The sequence below is a fragment of the Alexandromys fortis genome, unplaced genomic scaffold, assembly GCF_014885135.2.
Source record: "Alexandromys fortis isolate MF-2015 unplaced genomic scaffold, M_Fortis_MF-2015_v1.1 scaffold_351, whole genome shotgun sequence".
Taxonomy (NCBI): Eukaryota; Metazoa; Chordata; class Mammalia; order Rodentia; family Cricetidae; genus Alexandromys; species Alexandromys fortis.
Window position 1 is genome coordinate 585,971 of NW_026068251.1, and position 14,697 is coordinate 600,667.

At 39.7% G+C, this 14,697-nt stretch overlaps 2 protein-coding genes and 1 pseudogene across 3 annotated transcripts in view; all 3 read right to left on the bottom strand.

Annotated features, from left to right (window-relative positions):
* The window catches only part of LOC126494175 (zinc finger protein 54-like), a 227,931-nt gene that overhangs the window by 187,667 nt on the left and 25,567 nt on the right, over positions 1 to 14,697 (bottom strand). The gene's annotated exons all lie outside the window — the stretch shown is intronic.
* LOC126494170 (melanoma-associated antigen B18-like) lies at positions 816 to 5,753 on the bottom strand. The gene is made up of 2 exons (XM_050131406.1): positions 5,744 to 5,753; positions 816 to 2,974 (listed from the first exon to the last, which is right to left on the bottom strand). Exons 1-2 carry the CDS (start codon positions 5,751 to 5,753, stop codon positions 2,403 to 2,405), a joined length of 582 nt encoding a protein of 193 aa, XP_049987363.1. The 3' UTR covers positions 816 to 2,402.
* Positions 7,352 to 14,173, bottom strand: LOC126494192 (zinc finger protein 54-like; annotated as a pseudogene).

Here is a 14,697-nt window from a genome sequence, read left to right on the forward strand (position 1 = left end):
TAAACTCACTCTGGAGACCAGGCTGGCAAGGAACTCCAGAGTGCTGGGATTTAAAACATGTGACACTATTGCCCCTTGGCTTTATTATGTCCTTTCTAACCATAAAAATACTGTGACATGATACTCTCCAACTCCAGACTGTGACTTTCCAGGCTCTAAATTCCAACATTAGGAACTCAGCACAAGAAGATACATTTTTCTCTTTTTCTCTTCTTTCATTTTGTTTTTGTTTTTATTTTATGGATTGTTGAGCCAGGGTTTCACTATGTAGCTCTGTCCTGGAACTCGTCATATAGATCAAATCGGCCTCCAACTCACTGAGATCCACCTGTGTAAGCCTCCCCAGTGCTGGGGTTAAAGGGTTTGTCACTAGTCTTACCAAAGGCACTTTTCAGAATGCTCTATTTACATCACAGAGTGTATATGTCTCAGATGGAAAATTAATGGTGGATAAAAAATTTACTTTTAAATGTTTGTTTAAAACCATACCTGTGAAACGCACTACATATACATTTATGTGTGGATTCAATTAATATTGAGGGCATTCCTTTCAAGACTAATATCTAAAAGCTCTCCAGAAATGCCAAGTTCCCAGTTCTATGCGACACTCTGGAGTAAGGAACACAGAAGTTCGAGTGGATGATTGTAAATGTGAAAAGTTTTTTTTTTCCAACACACCAATGAGAACTATGTCAGCAAATATCAACAGATAAATTTAAATATTCTACAAGAGTATTTTTATAAGAATATTTTGGCAATCATAAGGTCAATGAAAAAAGGGATTAGTCCATTTCACATGATCTAAATTTTACAACAAAGGTAAGACATCCACAGCAGAATTTGAGAGCCGACATCTTTATAAACAGCAGAGAAACTGATCAAACCCCTGGTCCCTTTTCTTCTGGGTCCCCGTCCTGCAGCTCCTCTGACCTTAGAGGTTCCAGCACAGCCGGTCTGTGATTCCACCACCGCAGCGCCGCCGACTGGTGACTTTCCCAGGCTGTCCCATGTGGCGATTGAAACTCGGGGGCGGAGGGGGGGGTTCGTGCCCCCACGCCACGCCACAATGTCCTCTGTATCCAGGTCTGCACAACGGGATTCCCCACTGTGCAGGCCCCCTAGCAACAAGAGAGAATGGGTACTCGATACTTCTGAGTTTGACGCATCTGTTCAACTTTCCTGGACTCACTCACTGGGTGTTTTAGCTTCTTTCCTTTAATCCTTCGCGTTCTCCAAGCTTCCTCTACACCCACCTAAACAAAGGTTAACCTCTGTTTCAAGGTGAGCATTCCAGCCACACTGAACCGTCCCTCCCACTCTCGCCTTCCACAAGCTCCAGCTGTCAGATTGCCTTGGACCTGCTCTGCACAGCTTCCCAATGCTTGCTGCCTGACTAGACCAAAACTGGATCTACTAGGACGCTGCACCCCAATATCTGACCCCCACACGGCGTTCTGAACCCTCCAAATAAACGATGGGCAGCCTAACCTTGACTTGACTAACAGCGTCCCGGGTTACAGACTTAACTCTAAAAGACTAAATTCAGATGTCAGGGTCCCATCGTCAACACAGACAAGCCAAAACCAAACACTCCAATTGTGCCTTGGGAAGAGGCATTTTTAGGAACATGGATTTTGAAAAAAAAAAAAAAAAAAGTGTCTCCAGAATGTTAGCACATCGCTAACAGCCCAGCGCAGAGTTTATTCCGCCCTATACTACTTTAGTCACTAGATGGTCATTTTACTAACTCAAAAACAAGTTTTTTCTTTTGCAACTCATGCTAAAGGTGCTTTTAAGATAAAATGCAATTTTGTTTAAATGCAATGGTGAAAGCGGAGACTTTTGCTGTCCCAGATGCAGGAAATAAGCACGGTATGTGGTCCCAGACCTAAAAAGTCAGTTAGATCATTCTGTCTATGGCTCTGCCTAGCATTTATTGGTCACAGAGGCTCCAAAGGCACCCCAAACGAAAGTGTATATGAAGAGCCAAAATGGATTTTTTTTTTTTTTTTGGAAAACAGGGCAGTGCCCTTTATTAACCTTTAACTGCACATACATTGTTCAGTAAATCAACCAAGTAAGAGGTGAACATGTTTAGCTTCACAAAACAGACTACAAGAACAACAGAATCTGTCATTTTTTTAGATCTTTCACACGTCCAAGGAAAGCTCTGTTGCAATGCTCTTTGATCTTCCTCTAGACCTCAAAGCTGAGAATGTCCTCAACACGCTTTTCACAGCAGCGAACTTCTTCTGAAACAAACGTGGGAGCCACAGTTAATGAATGGAGACTCTGAAGCTAATAAACCCTTTAAGACGGAACAAAAAGAAAAAGAACCCGAACTTTCTTCTACTCGAATACCTGACTGTTGTCTTTAATCAGTGTGAAAAAGCAGCCTCAATTTACTCAGAGCGGGAGAAGCTGCTGGGCTTGTCCGCGGAACCTGAGTCTTCCGGGGCAACAGGACTGGACACGGAGGCAAGGGCGGTCTGGGCTCTCTCCTCTTCATCCTTCAAGGCTTCCCTATACAGAGCTGTGAAGGCCGTGGGGCTGCTCCGGACAATCTTGGAGAAAAACTGCAGGACTTTCATCTTGCTGGTTTCAGCGCGGGCCCTTGGGCCCCACAGGAACTCATAGCATGGAGGATCACTGCCGGGTACCAGCTGGTATTCCAGGTACTTCTCGGAAACCAATTCTTCAGTGATGAACTTTCTGGGATTCCCACAGATGAAATCATGCTGGTCAGGAAATATGCCAACCGTATTCAGCATGTTCCAGATCTTCTTCTCAGGAGCACGGTTGCCCTCCATGAAGATGGCACCAAGGATGAGCACCAGGAGGCCTATCTTGGGGATGCCCTCTTCGTCATCACCACTCGAGCGCCCATCATAGCTGAGGTCAAGAACTTTAAGGAGCTCATAGGAGTGGTTGATATCATCCACTTCCTTCACTTCTATGCCAAAAACCTGCTCACCTAATCACTACATCTGTGATTCATTTCTGGGGGCCTGCCAAAGGCACCAAACAGCATCCTTACCTGCCACTGACACCCAATCAAGTACTCTTGGTTCTGCTGGATCCTATGACACCAGTTATAGACCAGCCAACACAGCAGCCTGAACCTGTTGAAGAGCCTTTTCCCATTCCCTACCCCATATGAAGCGAGCAGCTTTCTGGGCCACTTGGCTATTAGACTGGAGTAACACATGGAAATAAAGATTCTTGAGCATTTTTCTGCTTATTTAAAGCAAACACAAATTTAGTATGCCTCTTGTCTAGTTGGTGCCTGGAAACACCATGACTTAATAGTTAGTACCAAAAAGTCCATATGAGTCATGCCACCATAAAATTCATTTTGCCCATGCTAACCATCACTGGCTAGGCAATTACGGAAATGTTCATAATTGTCTAAGCTTTGTCCGTGCTGCTTATTACAATAACCACAACCACATTGCCTTTGGTGATTTAGAGTTGCTATCTGGTCCCTCCTATCTCAGGGGCCCTATTTTTAAGAGCAACCTATTGTATTTAATTCATTGAATTGAGCAGCAACATCTCCAACCCTAAGGCCTGGAACAATAAAAAAAATGGGGGGGGGGCAACAAAGCTTTTAAAATGTGCTGGTGCCCCTCTCATCTGTTTGCATTTTATATGAATTGTGAAGAGCATGCCTTCTGGGCCTTCCCTTGGTGTGGGATTTGGTTTCCACAGCACACCCACTGCGATGGTTTGAAAGAAAATGGCCTCCAAAGGAAGTGGCATTACTATGAAGTGTGATATTGTTGATCTAGGTGTGGTCTTGTTGGAGAAAGTGTTATCAATGTAGAGGTGGGCTTGGATAGTTCATATATGCTCAAGCCACACCCAGTGAGAAAGTCTACTTCCTGTTGCCTGCATAGCAACATGTAACAGCTCCTTCTCCAGCATCGTGTTTACCTGCACATCAAGATCCCATCATGATGATAATGAACCTCTGAAACTGTAAGCTGACATCTCAATTAAATGTTTTCTTTTACAAGAGTTGCCATGGTCATGGTATCTCTTCACAGTAAGAGAAATCCTAAGACATCCACTCTACTATTGAAATTTTCTTGAGCCTTAAAAGCCCTTCATCAACACTAATCCAAGGGAAATCAGACATCTCCAACTCTTTCCCAGTAGGATATCTTTTGACAAATGCTTCAGCCAACCATCTCCATTCAGGGGGTCCATATCAAAATATTCTGCCTGATCTAGCTATATGTTCCTTCCACTATTATCCCATAAAATTAATTCATTAGCACATATATTCACCAGACTTCTGCTTGAATGAATTAACAAAATCATTAATTTGTTTAGAAGTGTAGCACAGCTGTTCATGGACTACACTATCACCCTTCTAGGAACCTGCTTTGCTTGAGTCTGGTTTTAAGCTTAGAGGCAATTATTGGTGAACCTTGAAGTACATCGATAGTCTTCAGTGGCATATTCTTCAGAGAAAGTCACTCCTGGTTTGCCAAATACTGAAGGATTACTTTCCTAAGTGAAAGATGAAAAGGGCAATGTTTTAAGGGGTTGGGGCTGAGGGTACTACTTCCTCAGCTGAGATAAGCCCTTGAGAATCTGAGTTTTCAAGTTCTCAGCTTCAATAGGATCCTATCCCACATCCCCATTCCAAGTTACACATTAACCACGACACCTCTGAGGCTGAAACTTAACTTTTCAATGCAGTAACAGCCCATTTTATAATGAGGGTCCCAGTTTGATTTTGTGCAACTAATGACTGCTGAAGGGAAGATTCTCTACCAGAGCACAATTAGGAACCTGTATACTTTATTCATATTTGGAGCCAGTCAATTTCATTACTGAGGTCTTTGTTGCCCTTTATGGTATTTTAAGAAGTCACTTTTGGTACCCAAATCTGTATTAGTAGGGGTTTGCTAGAATAACCTAACTTATAAAATAAATCTGTGTATCCGCCCCCTAAATCTCTCTCTGGATCTATAGTTACATATCCTTCTATATATTGATAAATAAAAGAGTATTTTTTAGAATGGCTTACAGGCTGCTGTCCAGCTAACCCAACAATGGTTGACTGTGAACAGAAAGCCAAATGATCCAGTAGTTGATCAGTCTACAAGGCTGCTTGTCTCAGCTGGTTTACACTACATGCTGAAATTCCAATGCCACTGAAGAAATGGATGTATTAGCAAAGCGAGAGCAAGCAGGCAATGAGCAAAGTATTTTTCATTCCAGAAAAGGCTTTTTTTTTGTCCTTGTATAGGCCTTGAAATAACTAATGTTGGCATAAATGTGGGAAAAGGAAGTTAATACACTGCTGTGCGAGAGAGAACTAAAGAATCAACTTCTGAAATCAATCTAGATGTTTAATGAATAAATAGTGTGACCTAATTAGAGAATTGATGTGTAATACTATTCCTGTGCAAACAATGACAAACATCTACTTATCATAAATAAGGAAACATTGACAAGCCAAAATTGGGAAGACAACAAATTCTAATTTGGTAAACCAATGAGCCACCTTTTTCTTTATAGAGTTGATTTGTCTGTACATCAATAGTAAGGATATAAGAAGTAGTCTCATGGAATATGTCTTACAAGTTAAATGTAATTTATGTAAGTAAATATGATTTTACAATTTGAACAGAAGTTTCCACGTGGGTAAATAGTCCTGCTCCCAGACACCAGAACTATTAAATGAAACTCTGAACCAGCAGCTAATGTCTATCTGCCTAGGACTTACTGGTCCCCATTGTTAAGCCAAGCAAAACAGGTCATTGTCAGTGCTTTTTTGTCACTAAGTACATGGTGGTGCTGAAGACTCCAAAGTTTTGGTTGCAAGAGAGCCATCTTGAACTTGTGAAGGAAAGCTCTCTGCTGGCTATTGTAACCCTGCAAGGTCCTGTGTGGGCTCCAGTCAGGGAAAGGATGTCAATGATCTTACCACTATAACCTGCAATCTACAATAACAACCAACATAAGATGCATGCAGTGGTAATACTGGCACAATTAATTGCTTATGGGCATAATCAGCCTTAATCTCAATAGGACTGATTCCAGTTCCACAGAAAGGAATTCTTGCCTGAAACAGCAAACATGGTAGATCATGGGTTGAGATTACTGGTTCAAGGGCAGAACATAACGTTTTGTTAATGATCATATTACTAATCTGTTATTGAATAATTCATCCTCATTAAGATTTGTACAATCAACTTTAGTGAAGGAAGCCTCCCCATACATTTGACAGTAAATAATGCACTGAAATTGCTGTTCAAAAAGTACTGAGAACAAACAGTTCTGGAAGAATGAGGCTATTACCATTACATCGTGGTTGGGGGATGGTCCCACTTTTATGTGTATGGGTGTTTTGCCTGCATGTCTATGGAGTATATAAATGAATTATGTGCATAATTTTTTTTTTTTTTTTGGATTTTTGAGAAAGGATTTCTCCGTAGCTTTTGGTTCCTGTCCTGGAACTAGCTCTTGTAGACCAGGCTGGCCTCGAACTCAGAGATCCGCCTGCCTCTGCCTCCCGAGTGCTGGTATTAAAGGCGTGCGCCATCACTGCCCGGCTTATGTGTATAATTTAGAAGGCACCAGATCCTCAGGTACAAGTCCCATAGTTGGGAGCTACCATGTTAAATGATATGAATGAAACCAGGGACCCATGGAAGAACAAACACTGAACCATCTCTCCAGCCCCGATCTTGGTCATTTGTAAACTAAATAAATTCATGTACATGTTGTCACATGCGCATCTTAACCCTACAGTTTCTCGTCTTGATATTTGTGTGGTTTGACTATAGTTTGAAGATTTTGAAGGTGAATAAAAGATGAAAATTTATTGGAACATTATGGGTTTTCTTTCATGATAAATTCTATGTATACTGTTTCAGTACTAGGCAAAGGAATAGTCAAATTGAATGTATTTGGAGGTGGAACTTCCAATGAACAATAAGGTATGGTTTACTTTTATATGGTGTCAAAAGCATGCCTTTTCAGTGTACAACAAAACTAGAGGAAAAACAAAGACTTTGTCAAAATTTTGATATTACATTCTATCCTTATGATTCTTTTTGAGACAGGGTTTATGTAGTCCTACCAGTCCTGGAACTCAGTATGTGATCAGTCTAGCCTCATACTCATAGTCTTCCAACACTGTGTCCCGAGTGCTGCTGGGATTCAAGATGAATAACACATTTAATTGGGGTGGCTCAGTTACAGTTCAGATGTTTACTCCATTATCATCACGGTGGAAGCAAGGCAGCATTCAGGAAGACAATGTACTGGAGGTTAAGAGTCTTTACATTTTGATCCTGTTTTAGTGTCAAAAACCAGGAGCAAACGCCAAGACATTGCAAGGCAAAAATTTATTAATGGCTGGGTCTTATTTTCAGTCTCCCATAGTAGGATAATAAAAACAGCCCAGATTAAAGGCAAGAGTAGTTTCTTTATATCAAGCAAGAAAGTGATTTAAGAGTGGAATTTTGCAGATATTTTTATGTTCATGGGAATGGTAGATGTTTATGAACAGAGAGTTAACAAATCACAAAACATCTTATGGTCAATTAATTCTCAGAACAACAAAAACAATTTATAATGTGTAGTTCACAATGTTCTTGAGGAAAAACCACCCAAATAAGTTAATCTCTAGCTGAGAATGTGATCAAAATCTAACATTGTTTAATTAAAAAGAAAAATGAGGTCAGCTGTCTTTAATCTGTAACAAATCAAAGGCAAAAGGAAGTAAACTATCTCAATGAGCATGGCTTGCACATGACAAGTCAAAGCCTGTAACCAGTGACCCCTACCTCCAACAAGGCCACAACCACCCCACACCTCCTTAAAATTCCACTCACCATGGTGGACATTTTCTTTCAAACCACCAAATTAGACTCCCTAGCCCCTAAGGGCATGTAACTATATCATAATGTAAAAATGCATTCAGTCAAAATGCAAAAGATCCCACTCTATCAGTCTAAATAACATTCCCCTCCCCCTCCAGCAACCAAGTTCCCCTCCTTCCTCAGCCCAAAGATAAGAGAACATCCCCATTGTCTCAGTGTGGGGGTACACCCCTCGCGGCATTTTTAAAAGCTTTTCACACAGAATTGTGGGATTTTAATTTAATATAAACTCTTTAATATTTTCCTAAGATTTTAAGATTCTTTCAAGGCTTTTTACAATTTTACCTTTATGTTTCCATCATGTATACTGATGTGATTTTTTTAATTTATTTATTATGTACACAATATTCTGTGTATGTCTGCAGGCCAGAAGAGCACCAGACCTCATTACAGGTGGTTGTGAGCCACCATGTGGTTGCCGGAAATTGAACTCAGGACCTTTGGAAGAGCAGGCAATGCTCTTAACCACTGAGCCATCTCTCCAGCCCCTGATGTGATTTGTATTGCCATATAAATACTATGTCATCTTCTTTACAACAGTGTTTTTCTCTTCAGTATGAATCTTCTGATGTGCTCTAAGAGTTGAACAATCAGTAAAGCAAACCTCACATTCTTTGCATATGCTTTCTTTCTCGAGTATGAACTCTGTAATGTGTTCTAAGAGTTGAACACTGGGTGAAGGACTTGTCACAGTGTTTGCATTTGTAAGATTTCTCTCCACTGTGAATTTTCTGATGTACTTTAAGATATGAGCTGCTAGTGAAATATTTTCCACATTCCTTACAAAGGTAAGTTCTCTCTTTAGGATGAATTCTTTGATGTATTTTCAGATTTGAATACCGGGTAAAGTATATGTCACAGGTTTTGCATCTGTAAGTTTTCTCCATAGAATGATTTTTCAGATGTGCTTGAAGAGTTGAGCTCTTACAAAATGATCTGTCACATAGCTTGCATCTGTAAGGTTTCTCTCCGGTATGAACTCTCTGATGTCTTTTAAGATGTGAACTCTGGGTAAAGCATTTGTCACATTCTCTACATTTGTATGGTTTCTCCCCAGTATGAGTTTTCTGATGTATTCTAAGATTTGAGATCACCGTAAAGGATTTGTCACATACCTCACATTTGTAAGGCTTTTCTCCAGTATGAACTCTCTGATGTCTTTCAAGACTTGAGCAATTGGTAAAGGATTTGCCACAAACATTGCACTTGTAAGGTTTCTCTCCAGTATGAATTCTCTCATGTATAATGAGGTTTGAGGGGAAATTGAATAATTTACCACACTGCCCACACTGGTGTAGTTTTTTCCCTATGTAGATTGTTTGGGGCAAAAGAATGTATGCTAAGTTGAAATTGTCACCATATTCTCCCTGTCTGTTTTCTCTCTTTGCAGTGTACAGGCTCTCATCTTGAGAAATGTTGGAATATAAATTTAAAGACTCCTCAGAGTCTTTAGATTTATAAGATTCTTCTTCTCTGTGCATGCTTTCATGTCTATCTAGGTTTGCTGAGTTCATAGAGGCATCAACGTGATTGCTGCACCTGTAGGTATTAGAGTTTTCTGTAGCTTCTCTTGTTTTATAAAGTGCATATTTGGAATGGTCATGAAGCATTTTGACAAGGTCATTACAACACTGGCAAGAATCCTTTTCATTCTTCACATGTTGATAGACAGGATCACATATCCAATAGTTCTCTACAAAAAATACAATTCAGATTACTAGAGCTTGTTCCAAATCAAACATTTGATAAATTACTGCCTCTAATTTTTCTGTTAAGTCGGTCTGCAACTATTTTGAATAGAGCTCCCAGTAGTCGACATATTTTTTTCACCTTAATTATATAGATTCTTACAAAAACAGACTGACAGCCTTTGTGGAAGATGAAACAAATATTAGAGAAATCAGTAATTAGTCCCTGGGATTATATTTAGAATGCACATCTTTATTTTTAAATATTTATGTCCTCAGATAATGATGAAAAATGTTTAATGCAATCCCAGGTTCATAGTGTTTGTACTTACTAATGAACAGCCATGAAGAGTACAGTTCAGAAAACCTGATTCCTATTAAGAGTAAAGGCTTACTTAAAAAAACAAAGTTTTTCTTTTTCAGGGATCATAAAAAAGTTTTTTTCCTACTACCAAACTTTCCATAGTCTTCTCTTATTTCCATGACAGTTTATCAGAGTGCCTACAACTATAAAGTAGGGACACAGAAAACCTGAGTGAGGAATTCTACAAGCAAACTATGCTCACCCACAGAGATCAGGTTGTTATAATTCTCCAACATCACATCAACATACAAAGCCCTCTGAGCAGAGTCTAGACATTCCCACTCCTCCTGGGAGAAGTTGACAGCTACATCGCAGAATGTCAACAGACCCTGAAAGACAAAGCGCAGTTTGACCAGACATATTTCTTTATGGATATAAGGAGATTTAAGGAAATTTGGAAGTGGATGAGTAAAGACCACTATTCAAATAATGATTTCTAACAGTCACTCTATAATGAACGTCCTAACTCTATGAAACAGGATTTACACAATACTCTTACAAGCAATATTCATGAAACCAAAAACAGATTATTGTTTGCACATGGCTATCTGCTATGGATGCTGTGTTTGTGTCATGCAGGATTAGACTGTACCAGTCGCAGAAGGAAAATCTGTGATGAGGAAACACGCTTTTAAATATTGTACCTATAGATAACTTTTTGAATAGTAAACACACTAACAGCACAGGAACAAAATCCAAGTATAAACAGATGGGACTACGTGAAAATAAAGTTTGTGTACATGAAAGGAAACAATCAGCAGATCATTCAGACACCCTCAGAATGGGAGAGAATCTGTACCAGTGACACAGTAGAACAGTTAAGAGAACAAAAACAGGGTGAATATCAGGTGCTGAGATAGGACTGCATGCAGTTAATGAACAAAAGCTTTGAAAAAGGATATAAAAATAATTGCTTTTCTAGTTCTAATTCTGTCACACTTTTAGGGGAACAGGGTAGAAGATAATTATTACAAAATATATTCAGGACTGAAACATGATAGTTGGTGTAAGGTTCCAAAGATTCTCTCCCCAATAAAAGCACATAGAGTTGTACAGTCTTGGGGTCTGGTTAATTTTAGAATGTGAATTTTTTGTTGTTTGCAACTGTTTTTCATAATAAAGTTAAAAAAGTAGCAGAAGCAGAAAATCAATGTCTCAAAATATAACATTTCCAGAAAAAAACTGACATGACCCATGACCTGGAACACATGTCCCGGAGAATCAGCCATTTCTTGTTTCTCCTCTTTGAGTTTCTCTTTCAGGAACAACGGATGGCTTGCTGAATAGATGGCTTGCTGCCCTTTCATATAAAGGAGTCAAACAGGAAAAGCAAAATTTAGTAAGGAAAGCTGTTCAATAACAACGTAAAACCACATGAAAAAACCCAAGAACCAGGATACTACTAGGTGTCTGGTCAATGGTCTCAAAGCCAGGAGAGCATGAAACCACATTTAAAGTTTATGGAGAAAATGACTGTCAACCATATTAATACTCTCAGATAAAATGGTCCATAAAAGAGCCATAGATTTTTTTTTTCAACAAAACTACCAATGAGAAGCCAGTATATTATATTACAGTAATGAAAACCACTTGGAATTATCATGACAACAGACAATAGCAGATAGCAATGGGCAGACAGTGTAGACAGAGTTTAACAGTCTATAAATATACTTCCTGATTCTTATCAAACCTCTATTGACATCATTTTCAGGAATGAACACATTAACACTAAAATGGTGTAGGAGGTTCTTCTTTCTATATGTTGCTTTCATTGCTCAAATAAAGAAACTCCCTTGGCCTTTTGATAGGGCAGAAATTTGTGGGGGGGGGGGGGGACTGAATGCTGGGAGAAACAAGGAAGGCAAAGAGAGCTGCCATGGAGTCGCCACAGTCAGAACATGCTAAATCTTTCCCGGCAAGCCATGGCAAGGTGACATACAGATTATTAGAAATGGGTTGAATCAAGATGTGAGAGTTAGCCAATAAGAAGCTAGAGGCAATGGGCCAGGCAGTAATTTAATTAATACAATTTCTGTGTAATTATTTCGGGTATGAGCTAGCTGGGAGGCCAGGAACCGGGCGGGACACAGCCCGCTCTCCCCTCGTACTACACTAAAAGGTAGAGAATGTGCTAGCACACCAAAGCGCAAAACAATCTGAAAACAAACCCAGAGGTATTAATTTTCATCCTTTTATATAACACATTAAAACCACAGAAATGAATTTCACTTAATATTTGTATGACATGATCAGTGACGTACATGAATATGGAGAGTATCACTCATATGCATACTTAAATAAAATTTTATTTGCCTCCTAGTATCAATTCTTTTGCAGAACAGCTCCTTTCAACATACCTTTTATACCTATTAAAGGGATGCTACATTAGGATAACCATGAGATCATTCTCAGTGGATGGAAGTCTCCAGTATTTTTAGTGAAACAATGTGTCAAAACTGATGTTGTGTCCCAAGTCCACATTCACTTGAAACCCTTTCCACTCCTTCACCAAACCCTGCAACATACCGGGATCCTTAGACACTGTCTCATCTCTCTCCATTTAACAGGGTTTTTTGTTCTGCTCCAAAGGTGAGCAGGTCTGGGTGATCAGTTGACCCTGCACATGAGAAAGAGATTCTTTAGAAAGCATATGGATTTCTAACGCAGTACTGTACACAGTAGATAAAAAGAAAACAAACAAGTGATTCTCCAATTGTCATGCAATGTTAGAATATTTAGGAAGCATTTTCAGTTAGTGAAACTGGAATCCCACCTCCATTCACAGCTCAGTCAAAATTCAGGGACAGAAATGAACTAAATAATTGGGATGTACATTGGTGAGGTTCTGAATTATCTTAGGTCCACGATGATGGAAGCTTCACACCTCCCCAGGGACAGACAGGAAAAGAGAACATTTCATGAAGATTTTCCTTGTTCCTCTGAGGACTGGAGATGGTTAAGAGCAGTGGTTGCTATTCCAAAAAACGAGGTTTAATTCAACACACATATTATCTCACGCTTTACTGTTAATCCACTTTTAAGGGATCTGATGTCCTATTCTGGGCTCCTGTATGCCCAGGTACCAGGCAGACATGTGGTATACAGATTACATGCATACATAGTCAGGAGCCATTTCCCTCCTAAAAATCATTACAGGAACCATCGCCTTGGGGAGTCTGCAAAGAACCCCACACCTACAATTGTGTTGAGAGTCATTCTATTGACAAAACCTGCCCCATACCCAATTAAGCTGTAATGGAGAGCTATCTGTTAGTGGAACCCACCTCACATTCCAGCTATCCAGGGAACTGGGAACTAGGTGTGGCAACTCGTGACTCCTTGGCCTACAAGACCTGACCAGAATGTAACCTCCTGGCCTATGTGACCTGGACCACGTGACAAGAGTCCAGGCCCCTGTGCCCCCTCCTCCAATTCCTTACCCTATATAAACTGTAACCTGTCCCTAATAAACGGAGGCTGTGACAAACTTAGCATGGCCTTCTCCTTCTTTTCTAGCTCATTCTCTTCCAGATAGCACCCCTCCGTGACCCTGGAGTAACTGATTGCAGGGTGGGTTACAACCCCTAGACTAAGTAACCCACCCAACACAACTGACAATGCATTGTCACCACAAACATAAACACATAAAAAAATTTCCAATATTTTGTAGGATTTAATGTTTATATAAACCCTGTGATATTTTCAAAGATTTAGACCTTTATTAAAGGCATTCACAAGTTTCTTATCTTTGTGTTTCTATTACATATGCTCTTGAGATTCGTAAGCAGAGAGAATTTCAGATAAACGGTACATTACATTATTCACAATGGTATGTTTCTCTGCCTATTAATTTTCTGATGTGCTCTGAAGTAGAAGCATCTAGTAAAATATTTGTCACAATTTTTACTAAAATAATGTCTCTCTTCACTAGGAACAATCTGCTGTGTTTTAAATAAAAGTTACAGGCAAAGGATTTGTCACACTCCTTACGTTTGCAAATTTTCTCTCCAATATGTTTTTTCTGATGTGCTCTAAGAAATGAGATATGAAAGGATTTGTCACATACCTCACAATTATAAGGCTTCCCTCCAGTGTGGATGGTGTAATACCCTTTAAGATTTGACTTTCCAGTAAAAGACTTTTCATATTTTTTGCATTTGTAAGGTTTCTCCTCAGTATGAAGTCTTTGATGAATTTTAAAGTTTGAACAGCGGGCAAAGGATTTTTCACAAATATCGCATTTATAGGGCTTCTTTCCAGTATGAATTCTCTGATGTACACTGAGGTTTGAGGCAGTATTGAAGCATTTCCCACATTCCTCACACAGGAATGGTTTCTCTCTGATATAGATTGTTTGCTGCATAGGACTGTAAGCAGAGCTGAAACAGTCGTCATATTCTCCCTGCCTGTGCTCATTCTTTGCAGTGAAGACTCTGTGATCTTGAGTAATGTTGGGACACAAATTTAAAGATTTCTCACAGTCTCTAGATTTGCAAGGTTCTTCTCCAGAGTGCACGCTTTCATGTCTATCTGGGTTTGATAAATCAGAGGCATCTCTTTGATTACTGCATCTGTAGTTATTAGAGTTTTCTGCAATTTCACTTGTCCTATAAAGTACACATGTGGAGGGGTCACGAAGCATTTTGCCAAGCTCATTACATTGACGAGACTCCTTATCAGTCTTCACATGCTGGGGGACAGTGTTACACATGCCATAGTTCTCTGGAAAATGAGTACA